Genomic DNA, 23,868 nt, shown 5'->3' with positions numbered 1-23,868 from the left:
AGTAAGAGAGAAGAAGAAGGTGGAATAAAGGAGAGAAAGCAAGTGAGAGAAATCACATTACAAGGTGTTACCGCCACTACAGCAAATTATGACATACTGTTTGAGCTAGCATTAGACTGCTGGAACAAAAAAAATAAAAATCAAAGGAGTGGTAACAAGATGTCACACCTCAGTCACACAATTAATTAGCACAAATCACAAGGGTACAAAAAAGTTGATGCATTCTTGATAAAATACTTCTAAGGATCAAATGTATTTATGTTCATGTATAGTTCATATGGTCATCAAACTACTAAGCATTCTGAAAATAATTAGTAATAAAAATAACTTATCAAAAAAGTACCTTGTAAACTCCAGCACATGAAGCAGTTCATACTTTTCCTCTGTTCCGAGCTAAATCAAAGAGACACGCAAGTTAACATACTCTAAAAGGAGACACCTCAGTCTTCTGAGACAAGTTATCTTAAGTAGCACAAGCCAACCCCACCATCCTCCTCCAATCAGCCTTAATTGCACTTTAAATGTGTTTATCAGTTGCCTGCACTGAGCTGATGGAGGGAGAATAACAAGGTAAAATTCAATTAACTTCCCTAATTGTAGAGACCGCCAGGTACAAGACAGAGTGATTAAGTAGATGCTGAGAGCTTTAGAAGGTCTAATAAAGATTAAGAAATTGGACCAAGGTCTTGGAAACGAGATGTTCTGACCAGAAGGGAAAAAAATGAAAACGGTTGTGGCCTTTCCACCTCAGGCTCTTTGAGTGCAATCATAAGGTTAGCCAATTAAGGAAACAACAGGATGGCTGACCTCAGCTTTGGAGAGGACACGCTGCATCAGCTCAAGATGTAATCACAGCAAGTTTGGCATTAGTCATTTCCATTACTGTGGCCCAAGTGAATACAAACTGATTCATGTATATTAGTTTTAGCTCACGGTCTGTTTTGGAACATCTTGGCAAAACAACAAAATTGTTCATTAATTACTTAATTTACTGCCTGGAGCCAATTTACTGATTGTAGAAACCGTACAACTTCATGGAAAAATAATTGGGCCTCTATGATAAATATGTAGCTGGAACCAGCAGCTGGTTATGTTCGTTTAGCTTATCATAAAAACTGGAAAACAAAGGGGAAACAACAGGCCAAAGTAGAGTCCAGAGGTACAAAGAACAAAAACTTTCACAGTCTCAATCAACATGTTTTGTCCCCTATCTCTATGTAATCCAGTCATGAGGGTAAAGACACAATAGCAGTTTTAGTTTTTATTGGGGTTCGGTGCCTGGCTGTTTCTTCAATAACTTCCTGGAGTCTCTGCTGAGTGCTTTGGGTCATGAATTTAGAATGTATTTTGATGCCTTTGGACAAAACCTGGCAAACTTGTTTCCATCATTTTCCAGTCTTTCTTCAAGGCTAAGCTTCATACATACTGTACAGTCATGAGAGCGGCACAAATCAAAACAAGAAAGCACATAGGTGCATTTTTTTTTAAATATACACTTTTTTTGTTAAATGGCCGGAGAAAATGGTCAAAACCACTTTAAGATAAAAGTAAAAGCATATTTTTTTTAAATGCGAGACATCAGCATAGCTTAGAAAGGCAGTTCTTCATTTGGATTGAGCTCATATCCTGGTCATTATTATCACACATTCATCAGTGTCTCAGGCCATAGTCTTACAAACTGTCTTTTTTTCGTGTTTGAGGACCCACTAGACCACCACGACGCAGGATTAAAGATGAAGTAGATCCATCTATCAGTACAGCAGCTTGCATGCCTTTCATTAAACTAGTCTAGTCCAACTCACCATTTCCACAATGACGCTGTCTGGAGTCCGACCAGAAAACACAAAGCCAAGGTTTTGTGCTGCTCTCACCAGAGCTCCTTCATCTTGAAAGCAAAAAGAAAACACAATGTTACAGATAAGCACAAATGTACAACCACACAGACGCTCAACAAACGCAACATAACCTGAAATTCAAACCTGACATTCATGATAAGAACCTATTTCCCAATTGGTGAATAAACCGTGTTCACTGACACATTTTCACAATGAGGGCAGCGACTGAATGCTGTGGAGCAGGTAACCTATGCTACAGCTTGGATGAGGATGCTGCAGGGCGAGAAAAAGCTCTCTACTTGTTTTTTACAGTTCACTTAACTAGCTTTCTCTCTGCAGCCATTCCCTAAACTGCCTCAAACCCCAAAGCTCCAAGAGACCATGATTGTTCTAAGCAATCAGGCAAAAAAGTCATCTCTCTTATGAACAGCAAAATGAAGATGAAAAGCAGTGGCGTTGCAATTCTGTGAAAACATTATGGATGTGTAGTGTAGTGAAAAGCATCCGAAAACATTAACAGCTCTAAATTAACATGCATTCCACTGTACACTAAAAGAGAATCTGGGAAAAAGAGAGGCTTCAAATTCCATCTTTTTAGTCATTTTTCTCATGAGAATTACTTCTTTGTTTACAATTGGATCACAGATTTGTGCCTTTAAGCAGACTGAGCTCATTACGATGGTCCTTTATTTTCAGGAAATCTACACACTGCTGCTAGAGGCAACTGATATTCATAAGGGGTCAAACCAGTGTGGGTAATGCTGTATTCTTTTGTAATTACAAAGGCAACTTTTTTTAGATTGTTGTTAATTTTCACCTTATCTCATGTTGATCATGGTGGTGATTTTGTAGAGTTAAAAAGAATCGTGTTGAAGGGCATGTTTCCTTGACTGACAGCTGTCCCTGTCTATTACACTCAACTGTGAATGTGAGACAGAGATCACAGTGAGGCTTGAACAATCAAACTGACATACGCCATGCATTGTGTAAACAGGACATTTCATTTTATAATATGATTCCTGTGCCCTCATGATTGTATAAATGTCTTTATGAAATATCCGTGCCTGGAGGCTGTTGTGGTGCGTTCCGTTTGCTAAGCCACAGAGGTCACTGCATGGAAAATTAAACACTGCAACAAAGAGAAATAAAGGACATGCAGCATCATTTATGTAAAGCACCTGGAAACAGGTTCAGTCAGAGCTGCAGCACCAGCAGTTTAAGATCTGCAGTTTCAGGCCTGCAGTTTTGAACCTAGAGGACTAGACCACTTGTTCAGCAGCAGTTTGGAATTACAAATAAACATGCCGCAGAGCAGCATCGACAAGTCAGAAAAGCAGCAGCTCCTGCAGTTTTGACACTTATGCCACCTAAGGGCAACAAGTATTGCAAGAGCTAATTCTTTTCTATTTGTAGCTGCAGTGTGTGTGTGTGTGTGTGTGTGTGTGTGTGTGTGTGTGTGTGTGTGTGTGTGTGTGTGTGTGTGTGTGTGTGTGTGTGTGTGTGTGTGTAAGGAAGAGTACTAAGACCACACTAGTAAAAGTGCACAACTTGTTGTGTTTCATATCTGAACAATAACCTCAGGTATCCTTAAAAATCACTTCTATATCTGCACTTTACTGGTGAAATCTGACTACTATTGTTAAAACTGCAGAAACTATAATGTTCTTTGGTTGCAGGAGGTAAAGTTTTTAAATCTCCATGTTTCGTTACATACAGGAGGTCCAAATTGGCAGTAATTAAACCCCTACATACATGTGGACAATGTGAAGAATGAAAAAAAAAAAAGCTGCTACATGCCGCAATATCATGCCTTGATGAACAGAAGCAAAAAAGAATGCCTATTTGCTATTTGGATCTCTTTTTAGGTTTCTGTTTCTCACCTTTGCACTCATAGACTGTAGTGTATAAGTCTGGCCAATAACAATGTTCCCAAATTATCATGTGTGAACACACTTCATCTCCTGGAGTAATACCAGCGCAGCATACATTATATCCAGAAGCTATATTCCACTAGAAGGTGTGGCATACCTGGAGATGCAGCCTGGTAGGTGATTTTTCCATCCATGCGCTCAGGAACTGCAGTGTGACAGATGGCCATCATGGTCATGAACTCCAGGATAACTGCAGCTGTAGGCTACAGGAAGTGGAAAGGGCGCTTTGACTTTTAATGTTCCTTCTTAAAACATGTAACAGAAGCAAAACAACCAGAAAGACCTTGATGATGATAATGCAAGGGCAGAGAGAAGTCGGATGACAGACTATAATCAGCCTACATGATTCACAGCTGATGTACATGTGACAGACAGATGGCACACGTCATCTGCTACAGCAGTCATTGCATTTATTGAGCATGCAGACACATTTCCAGACGACTCCCTTAAATACAGGTATGCGCCGTTGATTTGTGTGAATTGTGTGAATACAAGGGGTATGCTGCATCAGAAAGGTTCAGTGTAACACCTCTCATACAACTAGACAATAAAACCAATGTTTTTGGGAAATATTGTTTAGCTACATTTTCACTTTACAGATCGCCGTCTCCATTCAGTGCTACAGTGTCTCCAGATTAACCTTGCCAGAAAGTTGATTTCTCGCGATATTTGTGAGTTCACAAATCTCTCAAGAAACCATCTTGCTCCGCTCCCGCATTCACTGTTTGTACAGAGCCAAGTTGGTTCGGGCCAATCACGCAGCAGTATTTGTGTGTGGGGCGGGATATTCGGGTGTGACGACGACACCAAGCGCTAGTAGATCAAAACAAACATGGCAACAGAGAACAACGATCGTGTAGATTCTGCTATTAAGTCAGTTTTAGCTGAATCTCTTATCGGTTCTTTGAAGGAAGAACAACGAGTTTTGCGCATTTCTGGAACCTACGGGTTTTGGTAAGAGTTTAATCTCCCAATTGGCTCCGCTCGTTGTGAAGATCCCGCGATTGGCTAAAAACAAACCTGTCAGAGGCGGGACATACTGTTGCATTGTCCAATCCGTGCCTCTTTCCTCCGAACGGATTTACATGGAGCGGTCCCAGATTGATATTGTGGAGTACTATCAAGTACTACACAATTATTAATCTGGCTATTGCCAGGTTATCTTCACATTGCTCTAAGTAAACAGGAAGACAGATTGTCAGTATTTTAAAATATTTGTTGAAGAAAACTCACTTTTCATTCCTACTTAATTAAAAATGTATTAAATAAGTGTTCTCCACGACAGTCATTGATGCCTAAACCTCGCTTCTCCAGTTCAAATATGCGACTGCGACATGAAAGAGTAAATAAATGCAATGTATATAACATGCGTTCCTCAAAGGAAACAGGGGGTTTTTTTGCAGTCAAAAAACCCAATACTGGACACATTTATTCTCAACCCTTTAGTGTCTAAAGAGCCATTAAATCCCCATTTGATTTCAGCGCCAGCCTGAGGTTTGTCACCGTCTGAAATACACATGGCTTCAGCATTCACTAGTCAGGTTTGGCCAGACAAATGACTGCTGGTAACAAGCCAACAGGATCACACTGAACTCGCCAGCTGCTGACAGACATTTACTCGTGCCCCTTTATCCCACGCACTTGCTTCAGTTAATGAAAAAAAAAAGCCTAACCTATATACTGAGGGCATTCTACATTAATGAGGGGAACAGTATGACTAACTTGCCAAGGGGTAAACCCAGACAGACATCTGCTGAGGCTCTTGTCTGTGAGTGGACGACCACCAGCATGTAGTCAGTGACCACAGCTGAGGCAAAGATATCAGCAGCCTCCAGGGCCACAACAGGCCTGAATAATGCAGCAACAATACCGACTGTAGTCTGGCTGCAAACATTTGTTAACAATGGCCAGAATAAGCGTATTCACAATCCCAGTTTGCCATCATTGTGAGCAGCCATTTATGAATACAGCCGTCACAAACCTTTAGTAACGCACAAAATATACAACAGCTCTTACAAACATAACCTCATATGAATAATACTATAAAGGTGTAAGATTGAGCCATGCTATGAAGCGATTGCTCCAAAGAACCGGTTTCCCTCCCCTTCTCAAAAAAAGCGGTGTACTCGACACACGGTATTATTAAATTGGTTCCTTCTGTTGACTGTGAAAACTGTGTTGAATGAATGAAGAGGGAGGAGGGATAAATCAAAGGGCCTCTTGTAAATGAAAATACAGAGTCTATTACAGTCCAGGTGGCGGTGACAGTCCCCTCTGCCTCCTAGCAGCATGCTAATCTGGTCCGTTGCTGACAGGTATCCTCTGAAGGACATATCAGTGTGTGTTGTGTACTTCAGTTTTTCAGACATTGTGTCCACCTCTGTTTGAGGGTTTAACTTTGTTTCAGGTTAGAAGCAGGTTTTTGTTAAATGTACATAAAGGGATGGAGTCAGACATATTTTGCCATTTTTCAACTCTGTGCTGTTTTTAGCCGGGCAACTCCACAGTGATGACAAAACCCTAGGGAGTTACAGAACGGTGTCAAGCCATGAAATAGTCAAACCAGGAAGTAATTGTAAAACTACAACTTGTTGTGTTTACACTTATGTTTAGATTGAAGTCATTAGATAATATACTGTATGTTATAAAGGCAGATTTAGTGGTGATGCTAGTAGGGGTCAACCAATTGTTGAGGTTGATTTTCAAATCTAACATTTATTATTCTGATTGTCTGTTACTGTTAAAATATATCAACTTAAAGATGCTTGTCTATCTGAGCAGATGTCCCGCCCACAGCATGATCTGACTGATATACATCATGTGTTCTCGACAATCACCACTGAAGGAAAAATGGTAAAGAGTCTTTTTTGAGTAAACAGAAGTCCTGAAGCTTGCAGTATTTGTTCTAAATTTTGACACCACAAATTCAATTTTTACTACAATACAGTGCAAGTCTGTTCTAAATATGAATCAGCAGTCTCTTTGATTACTAAAACTTCATATTGGCCCTGAGATAGATGCATCTCCCTGATGTATTTAATCTAAAGTTTTCTGGCTCTGTCTTCATACTAAACTTGCAGATATTAGTAAACATGTTTCCAAAAGTTTAAAACACTTCACGTAAGGGTTCAGAGAGTGCATCATGTCACTAAGGGTCCTCAAAACAATAGAAGTACAAAAGTGTGTGAGTACGCTATCCAGGAAGGTGCTAACCTAGACAGAACTTGGCTCTGATGGCACAATTAGATGTGACAGCTAATACTGTGCTGCCTGCAATCACCCCCACTGACTCCTGGGTAACCTATGTCACGACAGCAGTGACAGACATTCATCACTTCAGACATGGCCGGCGTGGAAAAAAGTTGAAGGGCTAGGGCACGAAGAAGCAGAGAGCCTGGGCGAGTGAGCAAACAAACACCCACGAAAGCTGCTGGAACTCTGCAGGCGGAGAACATGTCCAGTGACTCAAGAGAACATGAAAAGCACCAGGGGGGATGTTTATTTTTGTCAGTACTGTTAATTCCCTTCTCCTGTAGTCTGCCATCCTCCCTCAACACTGTATCAACATTACTCCTACAAACGGCCTGCAGCCACGCAAAACTGTTGTTAATCATAAGGATTAGTAGTGGTTAAGCAAGAAGCATCCTGATGGCCATAAGTGTTTGTGTGGTGAGAGCACCGGGTGTTAAATGAAATATATCGCTTAATTTAGTGTCTTGTGACAATTTCTAGATTGAAAGGAATAGTTCAATGCTTGGGAAAATTTGCTTATTCACGTTCTTGTGCAGATAAAACCGTAAAACCTGCTCTCATGTCTGTGAGAGCCAATAGTCTGTTAGCTGGTCCACCAGAACCTTTGTTGAATCTACACAAACAAAATGTGACTAGGAAACCTCAACAAGGCATTAGCACAACTGCAGCCCAACAGATTAATCATGAGTAGAATCTCTACCAAAGATGCAGAGAGATTGCGGTTTCTTAACAGCAGTTAGTTATGCATCATAATTAGCAGGGGTGAGGGGCTATCAGTATGAAGCTAGAGCAGATCTTAGACAAACTCAATGTGTGTAGAGATTCTGCTGTCATAACAAAGCAAGCATCACAGTGGGATTACCACTTTCCCTGGGCGGTGCTACCGTACGTAATTGGATGTGACATTCTGCCTCCCCCACACTGTTCTGCAGCTGAGTTACTCAAACAGCCAATCAGTCAGTCTTCACTCTTCCCATTACTACAGGTGGACATTACCGCTCCCTCTTAAGTCCTGGAAATGACCGCAAATGCATACGATAGCATTTATTTAGACCGTTTCCTTGTTCAATCTCCTGAATTTCTTACAGCGAATAAGCAAATTAGTGGATGAAGGGGGTCTAAATCTTGTCAGATCTTGCCTTTGTTTATAGTGCTGTGTAAGGAAATAGTGATCCAGCCCTCAGCAGGGTTTTATTCAATCCAATATTAAATTCAGTTATGTCGTTTGGTCTAAATTCGTCACAACATGTGACAAGATGCATGCCACGAAACATCACAGCCGTTCTGCCATTTTTAAGACTCAATACACAAGTCAAAACAGTCAACACTTAAAATGGCAGGAAGGCATTATGCAACCACACACAATTAGATTCAAAATCCTTCTTAATTTTATCCTGATTGGCAGCAGTCACCACAGGTGGGCGACAGGGAACCCTGACATTACTTACATGATTGCTTTGGAGGTTTTCCAGTAAGCTTGGGTCATTAAATCCTGCCTCGTCTGACGAGTGTGTGCTGTGCCTGGAAAGAAGAGATGGAGACATCAAACCGACAGAACACACTGGAATACATTATAGTACCACTGACAGCCAAGTGGAGCACGATGTCCTGACAATAAGACTATAGGCTAGTAAGGAACAAATAATTAAGCCCCTCTCCAGTCATTAAAGAGTCATCTCTGTGTAGAAGTTTTTATACATGGAAGTAATGCCTTCCTGCCTTAAAATGGATTAGATGCAACTGCACACTGTTATTTTCTCTACAATGTGTGGCTTTATGATGTCAATGCATCAACACTTCCTGACAGCAGTTTCAGCTCAATAACTAATCAATAACTCTGCGAAACTATTCTGCGCTACATAACAGCAAATCACAATGCTGAACTATTTTAGATATACATGTTTGAACCAGAAACCAATTCTGAAAAAGGACAGTGATATAAAAAGCTCTACCCTGCCCGTCAATGGCAATTGGTTAACTCAGTTTGTTACGTATAAAACCCCACAAGTTTGAATCGGTGTTCTTCATACAGTCATTGGCATACTGTTTCAGGCTATATACTCTCAGTCATGGTGTTGGCTGCCTATTTTGCTCATGTCTTCTTACATAGAAATAACTTTCTAGCAACATTTGAGAGTTTTCTAAATAAGCTAATAAACAAGACTAACAAAGAAAGACACTTTATTGTCTACTATAATGTACTAGAGCCTCTTAAAGATGGCACATTTCCATAATTTCTGTTCACATTTTTAAAAATTGCTTTTAGTTGCCTGTGATTGTGCATCTGAACATTACATCAAGTACAAGCTATTCCTCAAGACTCATCTAGGGCTGTCACTACCTGTAATTGCTGTCATCAGTTGGTTTAGTTTTACCCAATTTATTTTGTCCATAAAATCTCAGGAAAAACTGCAAAAAAGAATACCCACTACACTTTTGCAGAGGCCACGTTGACATACTTAAATTGCTGATTTCATCTTACCAACAGGCAAGGCCCCAAAAATATTCAGTGAGTTATCATCAACTAAATCATAAACACAGTTGGGAAGCTAGGACCAAACACCATTTGGGAAATTGGCTCAAAGAAAATGGAAAACACAAGCATATAAATTCATTCAGTGTTTAAGTCATTAGATGTCTGCAAAAAAAACTAAACAGCTCAGTCTTGAAGTCGACCTTTAGAAAGATACTAATGTTCAGTTCGGATTGACAATGCCATAACTATACAGTATATTTACTGTGCCACTGAGGCTTTAGCCTGCAATCATGCCGATGAAAAACTCAGCGACACAATACTGTATATCTGAAGATTATTTGTAAGGGTGAAGCTGCTTTATGGACGACATAAGGCAGTAAGTGAGTTATAACAGAGGGGGTCCAAAGGGAGGTTCATATCACCAATCAAAACACACTGCGTGGGTTGGCAGGTTAGCAAGGTCGATGCTTTCTGGTCATTTTTCTAACATCACCTACTGGACAGAGGTGTTGAAAACAGGGTCGCCACTGACTGTAGCTACAAATTCATTTTTAGTCAGCCAAATTATCTTCATCTCTGGGTAAAACTAATTTGCACTGAGACTGACAGCACAAACCAGATCTCAAAGTGGTAATAGTACAGCCAGCGCTGTGTGCCAAAAGTATTGACATTTGTTGAATGAAGTATTAACCACAGTGCAGCAGAATGCAAACGCTAGTCCCATGGGCTTCAGTAATGTGATGTACAGTGAGACTGTTTGGGATTCTGTCCACGCTGGCACAAGTAGATCATCCTTTGAAAAAGCAGTGTCCTGAAATGGGACATTATTACTTACCAATGCACAAAGAATTCAAGCTCATACATTTATTCATTATCCCGTATATATATCATATTCACTCAAGTCATTTCCATAAATAATAAATGGTGCTCCCCTTTGCTTTGGAAATGAAACAATGCATGAGGAACTGCTTACAGGGACAGCAGACAGGCTGAATTTCTGGCAGCTGAAACAGACCACATTACTCACACACTAATCAAAGCCAAGCCCTAATAAATTACTGGAAACACAATTAGTCTCTTGTACCAGAAATACTTTTTTATTTCTGGCAAGATGCAACATAATTCAATATCTTGAAGTCCATTAGGAATATGGCAAAACCAAAAAAATACAGATCTTTCATCAACAGCAGAAGGTCGTGCTGAACTGGAAAAAAGACGATTTGGATTGCAGAGGACTTTTCATTAATGAAAGAAAGGAAGTTTTTATCCCTGTAACAGTGGCTTAGGGCAGTGATTTTGTATGTAGCCGCAAGTGGCTTGCTGCCTATCCAGCGGGGATCGATTCATGATTCTGTGATAAACAGAGTCCTATAGATCAGGCAGACAGCAGCTTTGTCCGTAGCATTGGGGCTTGATAGAAATGTTACTCAGGCTGCTATTAGCAACCATAAGTCTTTCTAATCCCACAGGATATGCTGTCCCTGAGAGCCAACCAGCCAGCCGCCCAGTAATACTCCCATCTACTGCACAGAAAATAGAAGTCCGGAGGAAGGAAAATATAGGAAAAAGACAGCAATGCAATTAAACAGCAAGACTGCAGTCGATACCGTGTTACACCTACTGGATGCACTGGAGGTTAGGGAGATTTATCACACTCACAGGCGTTATTGAAATGTCATGGAGAAATTGAAAAACAAAGTCTGCCTTTCTAAATGCTCCATTTACAAAAACGAGGACAAATATTTCTAATGAATAGACTTAGGTTTTAAGCTTTGCATATCAAACTGTAAAGTATACAGAATGCAACTGGTTCAATCATGCCTCATTTCCAAACGCAGGTGCTCATGTGATATATAAAAACATGAGCAAACTCTGCCACAAAGAATGAACATGTTTTTTTTTTTTGTCAGAAGAGCTATAGTGTCAGTATGACCGTTTCTAAGCCTCGTAAAGGGAAGGAAGGTCTGAGCCTCTCTCTACAGCAGCAGCAGCGTAGATCGCCTCATCAATTGCCTTGATGAAATTTGTGAGGCACGAGGCTGGGCGAGGAGGACGGTCAGATATTGATTATCTGCCAGCACACAGAGGTCCTGTCACTATGGGAACAAGGGTGCTGGCTGTTCACAGTCAATAAACAGGAACCAGTTCCAGATCAAACCTGCACTGTCCTGTTGCAGGAAAGAGGAGGAAATGATAAACTTAAAACTTTGACTCTAGACTCACAAGCTTGGTTTTAATGGGTCGAATTTAGTGATGTTTTCTTTAACCTACATAACACACTCAATAGTTCAGTTATTCCTGTATCTCCTGTGTACAAGAAAACCATCTAACAGTTGTTTCAAAGAGCAGAAAATAGCGACTTGAAGAGACATGCTTTCATGAGAGCTGGCAACGCCTTTTAAAGCAGCAAGACTCGACATTTTGGCATAATAGGCATTAACAAACAGGCTCCAATCCCCCATGCAAAATGGATGAGACACGCCCATGCTGTTACTGCAGATCTAAACCCTGTAGCAGATGGATCTCAGAAGTAGGACTGTGTGCGTGCGTTCTGTGTGTGTGAGAGAGACAAAGAATAAGTGGGTGTGTAGCTACCACCTCCAAAGTTAGCTTGATGTTAACTGGGGAACAGAGGAATGTACTGCACAGCTTCAGCCTCGACACGACACACAGTCAACACTGGAAGGTTTCATGTATCAAACCTGCTCATGAACGCGTGCCTGTTAGAAAGCCACAACACTTAAATACTGATGACTGAATGTTAATTCTGATACAGTAATGAGCCACAAATATATACAACAAATACTGCACCATTTGTTTAAGGCTGTCCTTTCACATCAACAGTTAGACACAGTGAATCAAGGGGCCACAGTCACATACAACACGTCCCAAGAGTACTGAACGCACAAAGAAAAACAAAACAAAACACACACTGAGGTATTGTGCTCAAAGTCACAGTTTCCACAAGGCAAGGCAGCACTAATACATCACAGAAGCGGAGAGCGAAAAAAAAGACGACCATCATTTCACACCCATCATCTTACCAGTCGTCCTCCGCAAAACTACCCTCGTCAGCCTCAGGGACGTGACTGTTGGAGCGAAGGTGGAGAACAAAGAGCATCTTGTTGACAAAGTCCTTGTTTTTAACATGTGCTGTGAATGTGCAGATGCCAGGATTTGAATTAAAATGGGATTGTTGGTGTTAGAGTATGGTAGGTCAGATGCAAGGAGGGACTTTAGCCAAGGTGTTGGGGTTAGAGGTTGACAGGGGTGATTACAGCAGGCCCTCTAATGTCTTACTCTCTAAAGGAATATTTAAAAGCTGAAAGGTTGAAATTCACTCCACTGCCAAAAATCCATACCACCAGCAGTCAGTTAGTTTAGCTACAGAGCCACAACTTTCGATTTTTATATTTTGAGTTTAGCATGGATTCATTAAAAAAATAGATTTAGCTTTTGTGGTGCTAGTAGGCTCCCTGTTGACTCAGTATAGTCTGTTATTGAAACAGTAACTATAATATTCATTACTATTGTTTAGTAAGGAGATATACACTCACATTTAGTGTTAAGTCATTAGTAACAATGGAAATCTTTAATTTTTGTGAAAATTTATTTAAGCTGATACAATTTAATCTTCCCTTGTAATAAAGATATTTAAAGCTCATTATATTGGATGCTGTTCTTTTTTTTTTTTTTTTTAAATTGAGTTGTGCATGATTGTCAAATGCCAGTCAACTTTTATTATAAAGTCTCTCAACGAAAGAAGTCAATTTACCACTAAAATCCTCAATTATATCTGTACCAAGCCTCATGCAGTAAAATCTGAAATGTGACTGGTACAAACTAATTCCGTGTGACTTCAGTTTGACTGAGGCAGAAGCAGAATTCCTCCAGAAAGCTCAGCAGACTCCTTGTTAAGCTGATCAAAAGAAAACTGGACGCACGTAAAACAATGGGACGACTATGTTTTTAATCAACTATGACTCCAGCCAATCCAACAAAAAAAAACAGTCAGATTTAAATAATTCTAATGAATAATAATGCAACATGACAGTAGCAGAAACGTGTTGGCTGTTAGCATGCTGTGTATATTTTCATGGTTATCAATTTATGTAGACATAAAATAAAAACACTGTTAAAAATAAAAGGTGGTCAGAGAGCACTCTGTTCAAAAATAAGGCACCAAGTGGTTTTGACATCTCCGCTCCAAGTAACTGCAGTGCAGGATTTTGTTAACTGTGAGGAGTGTAGCCGACCAGACGACGTGCTCCACTGAACATTACAGTTCTTCATTTGATTCAGACTCAGTTTTATTCACTCTGTAGAGCCGTCTGCTCTTCTTTACCTTCAGTAAAGAAACGTTGTGATTATCTGTCTGTAAGCAGACGAATATTTGACTCACCAGGTATAGCTGATGTACATTTCTACTGGGAAACAGAAAAATCTCAGACAAAAATCTACTATTTAAAAAAAACAAAACAAAACATATTTTTGTGAGTTTTGTCATTTGAGTGCATCTAAACAAAATATGCTTTCATGCTTTCCTTTTCAAATAACAACCAGGAGGATTGTGGGAGCAGTTCTAACCTAAACACCGTCTCTCCTTCAGATTTGGACTCCAATCCAGTGGAATTAATTAATGTCTACACCCTTGGGGATGGCTTTATTAATTACAGCAGCACTTAATTTGTGGTGAGGAACACATGCAGGCGGCAGTGTCAGGGGGGGCTTTCTGTGTGTGTGCTGGAACCAAATTACAAGTCACGCTCCAGAGTAAGTACTATACACATGCTTGTTCAGTCATTTGTATTAAAATATGCAATGTTTTTATCTCTATTCTAAAATAATCTCTTATTTGGTACAATATTACTACTGCATCTAGATGTAGCGTGACATTCGTAAAAACAGCACTAAAAAATTCAGCTATCTTTAGTGCAGAATTTAAAGTTTAAATATCTACCTCCTAACTACTTTTATCCATATTTCATGGTTAACCTAAGGCAAGCAGACAGCTGAATGCATCTATGATAGAAACAAGAAAGAAGGACCAGTTATCAAACTGTTCAACAATGTTCAAATAGCTTCAAGCGTATCAAACCATTTTCCTGATGGGTCAATGCAACAATAACACATTTGTTCTGCTCTGTTGGGGCAGTATTAAAATAACACCCACTTCAGGAAAGACTAAAGGCATTTCAATTAATTTATCACAGAACAAAAACACATACCTGAGGATACATTAATGCTTGATAATTTCCTGACCAATATGAAGAAATACTGAGAGAAAAAATATATATTAAGATTTTTCATGAGATAAAACTCATTTAAATTTTTTTTTTATATAATTGATCAGATATTCTTCAGAAGGAGAGTAATCTTGGTAAATGGACACAGAGCATTAGATTTGTTTACGGTTTGCGTTGTCATTGTCAGGTGGATTATGAAGACTGAAAAATGACCTGTCAACAGTGTTTGAATCTCCAAATTCTTATTTTTGGAAACCCAGAAGAAAAAGGAGACGAGAACCGGCCAAACGTTGGCATCATCAAAAAAAGCCTCGCCTCATTAGAACCTGTCTACTTCCCTCCTGCTATGAAAAACTCATCCATATTTATCAGTTGCATAAGAGGGAGTCCTCGTTTCAGAGTATCAAAGAAAAACATCTTTACTTAGGATGAACGAAGGACAGGCTGCTGCTGAACTTCAGTCAGCGTTCGTCCCTGATGACCAGCAGACTTGACCCATTTCTAACTATTAAAAAGACAAAAAAGAAAAAGAAAAACATTTTGCAGCCCAAAATATTACACTCCAGATATGTCACATGTGCATTTAAGCAGCATCTGAAGCAGTTAAAGAAAATCCACAATGATTTAGGAGGCATCACATCATCAACATGTACATCATAACTACTTCAGAGTGACTTTGTGTTGCTGACCCAACAATGACAAGTTGTCAGCATCTTCACTGAGCTCACAATCACAGCCTAATGAAACCACAAAGAACTCCTGATAAAATACCGTCTTTCTTCCTTCAGTCTGCACTTCATCAATCATCCTATTAATTGAATCGTAATGGGATTAATCATGTACTGTCACGTCTGCACTTGCAGTGGTTCTGTGAAGACGCTCTTCTCTCCCACTTGTTTTGCACCCACTGAGTTTAATTATCTATGCACGAAAATAAAACGAGGGATGAATAGCATTAGCGCTGATTCGATCAAATGTTAAGATGCAACTGAACACGCTTTTTTCCCCCCCAGTGGAGCTGAGGGAAAAAGTAAATTCTTGTGAAGTGTGAATTTTGCCTAAATCCCTGTGTTTATAATAGGACACTGTGTGAAACAAACTCGTCACTGTCCTCGGCGCCGCGGAGAGAGAGAATACTGAGAGGTACAGCCAGTTTTCACAAACACCTCCAACATGACAGACGATGGACGAGAGCCTGCGAAGGAGAGTGTAAAGTGCCTTTGCTTGCAAATGTCTGTCTGCCTTTTATTTATAGTTTCTGTTGAGAGGAGCACTGATGCAGCTGCTAATGAGGAGGCAAGGGGAGGAGAGAGACACGCCAGATGTACTATGATGCACACTCGGCATTTAATGAAGGTGATGGGGGAGGCAACGGTTGAGGATGCTAGAAGGGAGGAGTGGGGGGTGAGAAAAATGGAACATACCCATAGGCCACACCGGCAATGGTGCACTTCTTGAACTGCATTACGTTGCAGGTCAGAGTTCCGGTCTTGTCAGAGAAAATGTATTTCACCTGTTCGGACAGAGACGCACAAATGAATGCTTCACAAACATACAACTTATCCAAAATGTGAGAGATGTTTCAAGTAAAGGTTAGAACATATAATTTGAACTGCATTGTTTACCTGGCCTAGTTCTTCATTCAGGTTGGAGGTGCGGGCCATGGCAGGGGTGTTTGTGGGCTCATAGAGCATATCTGTGTCCTGAAATCAATAAAAGAAGAACTTGAAGTGTAACATTACTTAAGAAACAGAAATTCTGGTGCAATAGAAGTTTTCATCAAAGTTTATTTCACATCATTGCTGACAGTAAAAACAAAAAAATAACCCAAACAACTGATGCTTCACTTCACTCCCAATGGTCACTATGCCCTTAAGAAAATACTGAACCAACTGGAGTTGCGGGAAGAGAAACCAACTGAGAACTGCCCTAAATGTTGCTAAAAATTACTTGCCAGGGTTTCATTTAAATTTTAATGAATAAAAGGGGCTGAGAATAACTTTGGGCAAAAAACTGTATGATTCCTCGGCTGAGATATGTGGTGGGGTTGACCTAGTTACGAAGTACATGTAAGTGTGGTATTTTCTTGGTGCTTCAAAATATGTTTTTTGGCTTCTCTACAGTCTTTACAGATATGAACACATGTCGTTTACTTAAAAATATTTAGTAAAAGCAATGCTATGCTACTTGTACATCATCATTTTATTTAGATAATTGTTTACATCTAGTTCTTAACCCTGCTGCACTCAGGATTTGGTTTCTTTGAGGCAATGCATCAAGTTGTGAAAACAACAGTAATAGAGGTGACATGGCGCATGATTATCAAACAGACTTTTCAACACAGCTATGGGGAAACAAACATTCATTTAGAGTCATGCCCATGGTGACAATCAGATTTGTTTCTTTGGTAACATGTCAATCTGGTGTTTTCATATGCTGGAAGATGCATCATGAGCAAAATAAGAGGTCAACACCATGGCAAGGCACAGATTAAGTATTCTGATGTTTCATAAGCACCACACTTTAGAATCCAATCCTGTCAACTTGCAGGGTGAGAATTTCCACAACAGGATTCTTCTTTAGGATCAGTTTCTGATTCAAACATGAATGGGTGAATTAACCAGTAGTCCAACTTGCCATTACGTAGCGTAGAGGAGTTTTGCTGCATATGAGCAAAGGTGTAGGTTAGCTAGTGAGCTCAAGAAAGACTGAGACTAAGCAGATCCACCCATTCTACAGGAGGCAACGGTGAAGAGTTAAATGAAAGTCATCTTAAGGCATGAAAGGATCATTTTCATGGAAAAAGCCTTCTGAATGTCTATCCTTGAAACACAAAGATACATTTTTTTAAGGGTTAAATCCACGACCAGAGAGACTTTGCTCATTTATGTTCACCAACTAGTTACTAAACTCATCTGTCCTCATTCTGGTGCCGAGTATGGACTGCACAGGGTTTATTTTTTCAGGTTTGATGAAAAACCAGCGGTATCTTGAAACAATGCTAAAGAGAGCGGCAAGAGCTGTGAAGAGGCTAAAATGTTCTGCACTGTAGTGCATGATAACTGTGGGGGCTCACTACCATCTCCCATTTGACAAAAACATAATTTGATCCAGTGTTAACACTGATTACAGCAGTGTAGTGTGCTATGTATAAACACTCTCCACCCATCTTGCTTGTGTGTATGTAGCAATTAACTGTGCTAAAAACATTTTCCTCTAAGACATTTTGTGCTCAAAGCCTGCAATAATATAGCACACTACATGTACTCTTGGACATATTACTTTCTGGAAAGTATGGAAACAGAGTTAAATACATCTAATCATTGCTTTTCTTCTGAAAGTCACACCACAAAAAAAAAATAAAAAAAAAAAATCAAAATTTAGTTCAATTCCAGTCTACAAGCTAGCTTCAACTCACCCAGTTGATGAAAAAGGCTTGGATGAACTTGATAACCTCCAGTGTGACCAGGAGACTGATAGGTATCAGGTTGTTGAACAGGATAATGAAGGTGAGGAAGTTGAGGCCAAAGTTAGCCGCGCCGCCATCTATCAGGGGATGAGTTTTGGACAAAGGGAAGTGATACACAGGAGACTCGTCAGTGCTGATTGGCAAATATCAGTTAGTTAAATGAAAATGCCCAAAGCTACTTCCAGCCAATTATTAACATTATCCCAATACAGAGAATGTTTTGGGCTAATGTCATGCATTAGCTGGAATTAACCATTTCTTCCACCCAACCTCATCCTCTTACAACTCAACCGATTAGCAATCCAATTTAATGTCCCAAAGATTTCAAAGTAGCGAACAGGGACTGAAGTATCTCAAATGTCATTAGTGTCACAGCAGCAGCCTTGGCATCCAGCATGATCCAGGCAATGAATTCCACAAAGCACTATGCAAAATGATGTTGGTTCCCCCGAAGCCCCAAACAATTGGCAATGATCAACATGTAAGCCCACTGACACCAAACATGAAAACAGGAGGGATGTGATTTACCTTTCCTCAGCTTGCAGAGTTGCAAATGTTACCTTCCTCAACCCAAGCCTTGATCTTAGCATTGCGGTTGAGAGGGCCAGCCCTTCCCCATGACAGAACAATTGCAAACCAAAAAGCTGAATGGCACAAAGAAAGTGGCAGAATGGAAGCTACTGCTACAACAACACATATAGGAGGGAGCACTTTTTCAGAAGTGGGGGGGAAGACAAACGTATCGGATGCTCTCAAGACAAAGGAGGGAGATTCAGTCCATAGCACATTCTCAACCAGCAAGCAGTGGAAAAGAGTGGGTGGATTATGTCAGCGACAAAGTTTGGGTGTTAATGATGATCACCACATCACCTCATTTCACTCATTTCTAGAAGCCAGCTCATTATGTTACGCAGAAATGCTGCTAGTAGATGAGAGAGTGACACTGGGTTGGACCAGTGGGGAGCCATTAGAGAAACTATCAAACCATAGCAAACCAGGACATGCACAGGTGACATACATATTTTAACTTTGTTTATTGAAGCAAGTGAATGTGAAAAACATTTCTAAATTCACAGAAATGTGACTATGAATTGTTGTTATTGTTGAACTACTCATGTTTGTATGGCCCGTCTACATTAGGGTGACAAAACCACATCCCTTCATGCTAAAAGCAGAAGTGGGACAAATGTTTTCGCCACGCTGTCAGTTAAGACAGCAGCAGTTTGCAGAGATACTGTGCATTAATTCAGTAATATGGTGATAAGTACACAGCCATCTACAAAAACTAACTGTGCTCACTGAGCAAGCTGTGGCTGCTCACACGAGTGCAAAATAAATAAGCATACATTTTAGCACTCAGAGGCTGCATTCATTAAGTTGTCACAATGTATGTGTGTCTGGCATGTGTTATTAAAGCCTTCAGTGACACATGAGCTTGTGTGACGTGCGGCTGACTAAAACAGACTCTACTGCACCTGTCTGCATGAGTGAGTGAAGTTGTAATAATTTAGGAAATTACATCGAATGTTTAAGATGTGACAATCTCCCCACCGCTCTCTTTTGTCACAGGTTGGACAATATGCACTGGACAGAGTCTCAACGGCTCCTTATGGAAGTAAAATCAGTCTCAAGATGGACGCTTGCTTTATAACTTACGCTCCCCTCACCAGTTTGATACAGGGGTCTTTTAGATGTGAGTTTTAATGACACTTAGGACGATATTAAAACCCTTACAAAAAAAAAAAAACAAACAGTAGAAGCCAATGCAACATCTCATCAAAAGGGAAAGTGTAAGTTGTAATGCAAGCTTAAACTGACCAGGGCACAACCTCTCCTACACAGGCCTATCAGGGTACAGAGTAATGGCCAGAGTGTCACGATAATCACTTTGCATACCAGGTTCAGAGCTTCATCACAACAGACCAAATGTCAGAAACTGCGCCTTTATTTTGCATTGGGGTTCATGTTTGTAATAGTAACTTAAAACAGAGGCATTTTCAATGATGGGTTGGAGAATACATGTAAAAACTAAGCAGGTTTTTACCTCTCCCCCTCCCCTCTCTGTCTGTCCTTTGAAAAATCCACACAAGAAAAGAAGGCGGCAGAGGCATTTAGAAAATGTCAGCTCGTGCCCCTCGGGTTGCGCCACATGTTGTGTTCGAGCAATAAACACGTATAAGCCTCCTGCTATGAAAAGCTTCCTGAGCACAACCTCATCTCCCTTGCAGTCAAAGTAAAAGCTGCTATTCATTTCTTGTAAAAAATAAATAAATAAATAGAGGGGGGAAAAAAATGACGGTCTGAAGCTTGGGAACTGCAAAGCGTTTAACGTGGCACAAAAAAATGGAGGAAAAGTGAGACACTGTTTTCATCAGGCACTGAAAATAACTAGACGAAGGTATAAGAGCTGGAGGGGAAAAACCTATTGTTGGATCCCTGGTATGTGCTTGTCCATGGCATGGGCCCATACAAAGTAGGGCAACCATATAGGGGACGAGGGTAGGGGGCTTCATTTGCTTAGCATAGGCACAGCTTCAGTAAAGGGTTAGTAAGGGAGGGTCATTCACGGATGGCCAAGGCTTTTAAATGGTTGTTACCTGGAGCTGTTAAAAAAAACGACAACAAAGAAAACAACAAAATCAAACAGAACATTAGAAAGGAACAAAAAAGTACAGCAGCGCAGTGATATTCAACCATTTCTTTTTCAATCAGACTCATTCACAACACATTTATGCATGTCACGGCTGTCTTTTCTCAGTTAACAGGGAATTCACTTATTCCCACATTGCCACATATTTCACTTGTAACGCGAAACATTGTTTAACTGAGGCAACATAAAAACGACACGACACATACCAGCATTTAAGAACTTAAAATGACAAAGAAATAAGCTGATATGAACAAGTGAGACAAAATGTGTGGAATAAGATGTGCAGCGTGGGCTGCTGGGACTCTTACAGTTGAGGTCCATGTACCAGGCATCATTGCCGTACTGGTACTTCCAGATGGTTTGGCCGATGGAGCAGACCAGAGAGATGGCCAGCAGGCAGCCAAACAGCACAAGGATCTGAAAGTTGGTGATACGCTCCACGTTGGACAGCTTCAGAGGAGGCCGTGTGGAATTCTGGGCAACACATGACAAGACAGTTGTGGTTTAAAAAAAAAAAGAACAACAACAACAAATGGTGGAGTTCCCTTTCTGTTCTGTGACAGCAAAGAAAATGTCATTTATCTAAACCTTTGAACAACTTCTGGAGCATGAAATGTCTGAATACCTACTGAGAAAGCATAGTAAGGTGTGGTGACATAAAAGCCTTCAGCCTGACATAGCTTGTTATATTGCAAGAATTTAACAATTAGTTAAACACATTTGGCTGCATAACCTGTTAGTGTCGTTACATTAGCACCAAAAGAGAAAAAAATACTGCTTTTGTTTGTTCTCCATTTGTGATAGCATTTATTACAGTAAATACTATAATAAAAATGCTTTACCTGCATGAGCTTTGTGTCATGTCCTGTGTAGACCACCACACCATGGACCCACTGAGTGTTCCTCAGCTGGGCTCCTCTCAGTAAGATCTGGTCTGGACCCAGTGGCACCGTGCTGGATTAAAAAACATCACTGCCATTAGTGCTGAAACATCCTCCCATCTCACACTGAATCAGCACGTCCACTAATGCAAGTCTTGACTTTTCATACAACCATTGATGCAAGTCCTGACCTTAAATTAAACAATTGATTTTGTAGTTGACCTTACATACAACCATTGATTTAATGTAAAACTTCCTGATTCCTTATTGATAAATATGCCAATACCGACAAAAACCAATAATCAATGTAACAGCACTAAGTCATGTGTATCGACAGGTTTCAACTACACAGAGCACATCATCACAAACTAGGTCATTAGTATTGTGTTCATGTCAACAATATTTCAAAAACAACCAGTCAAAATATTAGCCTCTGTCTATATTATGCTGCATTTTTACATTTGCAAGCTAACATACATGTTATTTAGACAAATAAAACAGAGTTTGCAGAAAGATTAATATGGAAATGTGGTACATCAAAACTGTAAATCCCCTAAAAGTCAAATGTAACACCCAGTAAAAGCATTCAAGAGAGCTTTATTGCGCCAGACTCCTAGAATCAAGTCATGATGTCCTAATGTCCTAATTGCAGCCATACAGATGGAAATGCATTTTCTTGACAATAGCAAAGCCTTCAAACAAATGTCATTAACTGTCACTGAAGCAGGTCCTTTTATTTGTTTAGCTGAAAGATTAAATATTCCCTAAAACCTCATAATGCCCTGCTACTGGCTCTGCTCCTGGTTAATGGGCTATTGAGTTGGTAATAGAGGCAGGGAGCCAGGCATCAAGCTCTACAACTGAGCCCACCTGTGTCCATCCAGGCGGATGTTCCCAACAAACTCGTACAGATGGCGGTTTGGGCTTTCACACTCCATCCGCCCAGACAGACGCATCAGGCTGTCAATTTCCTTTATGTCCGCAGTCATCTGGAGGCCCTGTTCGTGTAATTAAAGCAACGTTACTGTCACTTTTAAGTTCACATTGTTTGGACAGTAACTTGAACAAAGATGGACTAAAAAAGGAAAATCACCTGTCTGATTTTAAGGTTTGTTTCTCCATCCAAGTTCGATGTTTCAATGTAGCACATACCTTGTGGTTCACTGTTGCGGAGGGAGAGGATACAGACACTTGTAGAAATATCACAATAAAAAGACTGCTACTTGGTGATTTACAGCAGTACATCTAACCTCAGCTTTTCATTGTTTTAAATAATCATAACTTTATATAATATTGCACAGCATAAAGTAGAGAGTACTGATTATATACTATAATAGTCACTGTAAATTCAACCTCTGCTGGTTAATTACACACTAAATGTGACCGAGAAAGGGGCTACAAGAACAATAGCAGAAGACTAAAGCACTGCAAACAAAGATGTCAGCCAAAAAGACTCAGGAACACAAAACTAAATTGTTTTATAAAGTTATGTATTTAGTGCACAGTGAACATCCTTAGGACAGATATAACATCTTTGTTTGGTGCTGCCCCTGAGCTTAACCGTCACTCAAGAAGAGCTAAAATACACCGCAAAGGGTCAGAAAGCAGAGAGAGAGAGCAAATATCAGAGTGGGGTAACATGAGCACGAAGGCATACCAAGCACAACAAACAATGCAGACAAACAGGCCTCTGGCAGACTCTGGACACAGGGACAAAGAGTTAGAGCATGCCGGTAGCTAACCAGCTGGGTCGCTGGTTAGCTACTCCTTTAATGGAGTATTTTTTCCATACTTAAGACACTGAAGCCCTACCACAATCGGTGAGAGGTTTGAAATCTGCTGCTATTAGCCATCGAGTGAGAGCTCTGTTTCATGGAAATGAGCCGAGGTCTTTTGTGATGGCCAGGAAGTGAAGCAACGTGTTGTGGAAAGTTAAAACTAAATCCAAGATGGATCAACCTTTTCATCTTTGAAGATGACTGCATGCAAACTGTCATGCCTTCAAAATGTTGCATTCAGGGTGCCATACAAGCCATGCAAGGGCAACAATATGGAAAATATGTTCACACCCAAAACAAAAAATCTATAATCTATAATACTAGATGTCTCCATTCACTCTGAGCAGTGT

At 40.2% G+C, this 23,868-nt stretch overlaps 1 protein-coding gene across 2 annotated transcripts in view; it reads right to left on the bottom strand.

Annotated features, from left to right (window-relative positions):
- Positions 1-23,868, bottom strand: part of atp8a1 (ATPase phospholipid transporting 8A1) — a 113,106-nt gene that overhangs the window by 47,162 nt on the left and 42,076 nt on the right. Inside the window, exons 8-19 of one of the 2 annotated variants that reach the window (XM_022199400.2) lie at positions 22,834-22,903; positions 22,611-22,738; positions 21,702-21,813; positions 21,168-21,333; positions 18,159-18,286; positions 16,366-16,443; positions 16,165-16,253; positions 12,539-12,583; positions 8,467-8,539; positions 3,864-3,969; positions 1,803-1,885; positions 344-393 (exon numbers count right to left, since the gene is read on the bottom strand). In XM_022199400.2, the coding sequence (XP_022055092.1) occupies positions 344-393; positions 1,803-1,885; positions 3,864-3,969; positions 8,467-8,539; positions 12,539-12,583; positions 16,165-16,253; positions 16,366-16,443; positions 18,159-18,286; positions 21,168-21,333; positions 21,702-21,813; positions 22,611-22,738; positions 22,834-22,903 (1,128 nt within the window). The remainder of the gene's footprint in view (positions 1-343; positions 394-1,802; positions 1,886-3,863; positions 3,970-8,466; positions 8,540-12,538; positions 12,584-16,164; positions 16,254-16,365; positions 16,444-18,158; positions 18,287-21,167; positions 21,334-21,701; positions 21,814-22,610; positions 22,739-22,833; positions 22,904-23,868) is intronic. The other variant, XM_022199402.2, reaches the window with a different exon arrangement.

The sequence above is a fragment of the Acanthochromis polyacanthus genome, chromosome 10 (genome assembly GCF_021347895.1).
Source record: "Acanthochromis polyacanthus isolate Apoly-LR-REF ecotype Palm Island chromosome 10, KAUST_Apoly_ChrSc, whole genome shotgun sequence".
Lineage (NCBI taxonomy): Eukaryota > Metazoa > Chordata > Actinopteri > Pomacentridae > Acanthochromis > Acanthochromis polyacanthus.
This window is presented reverse-complemented; position numbering and strand designations above follow the sequence as displayed.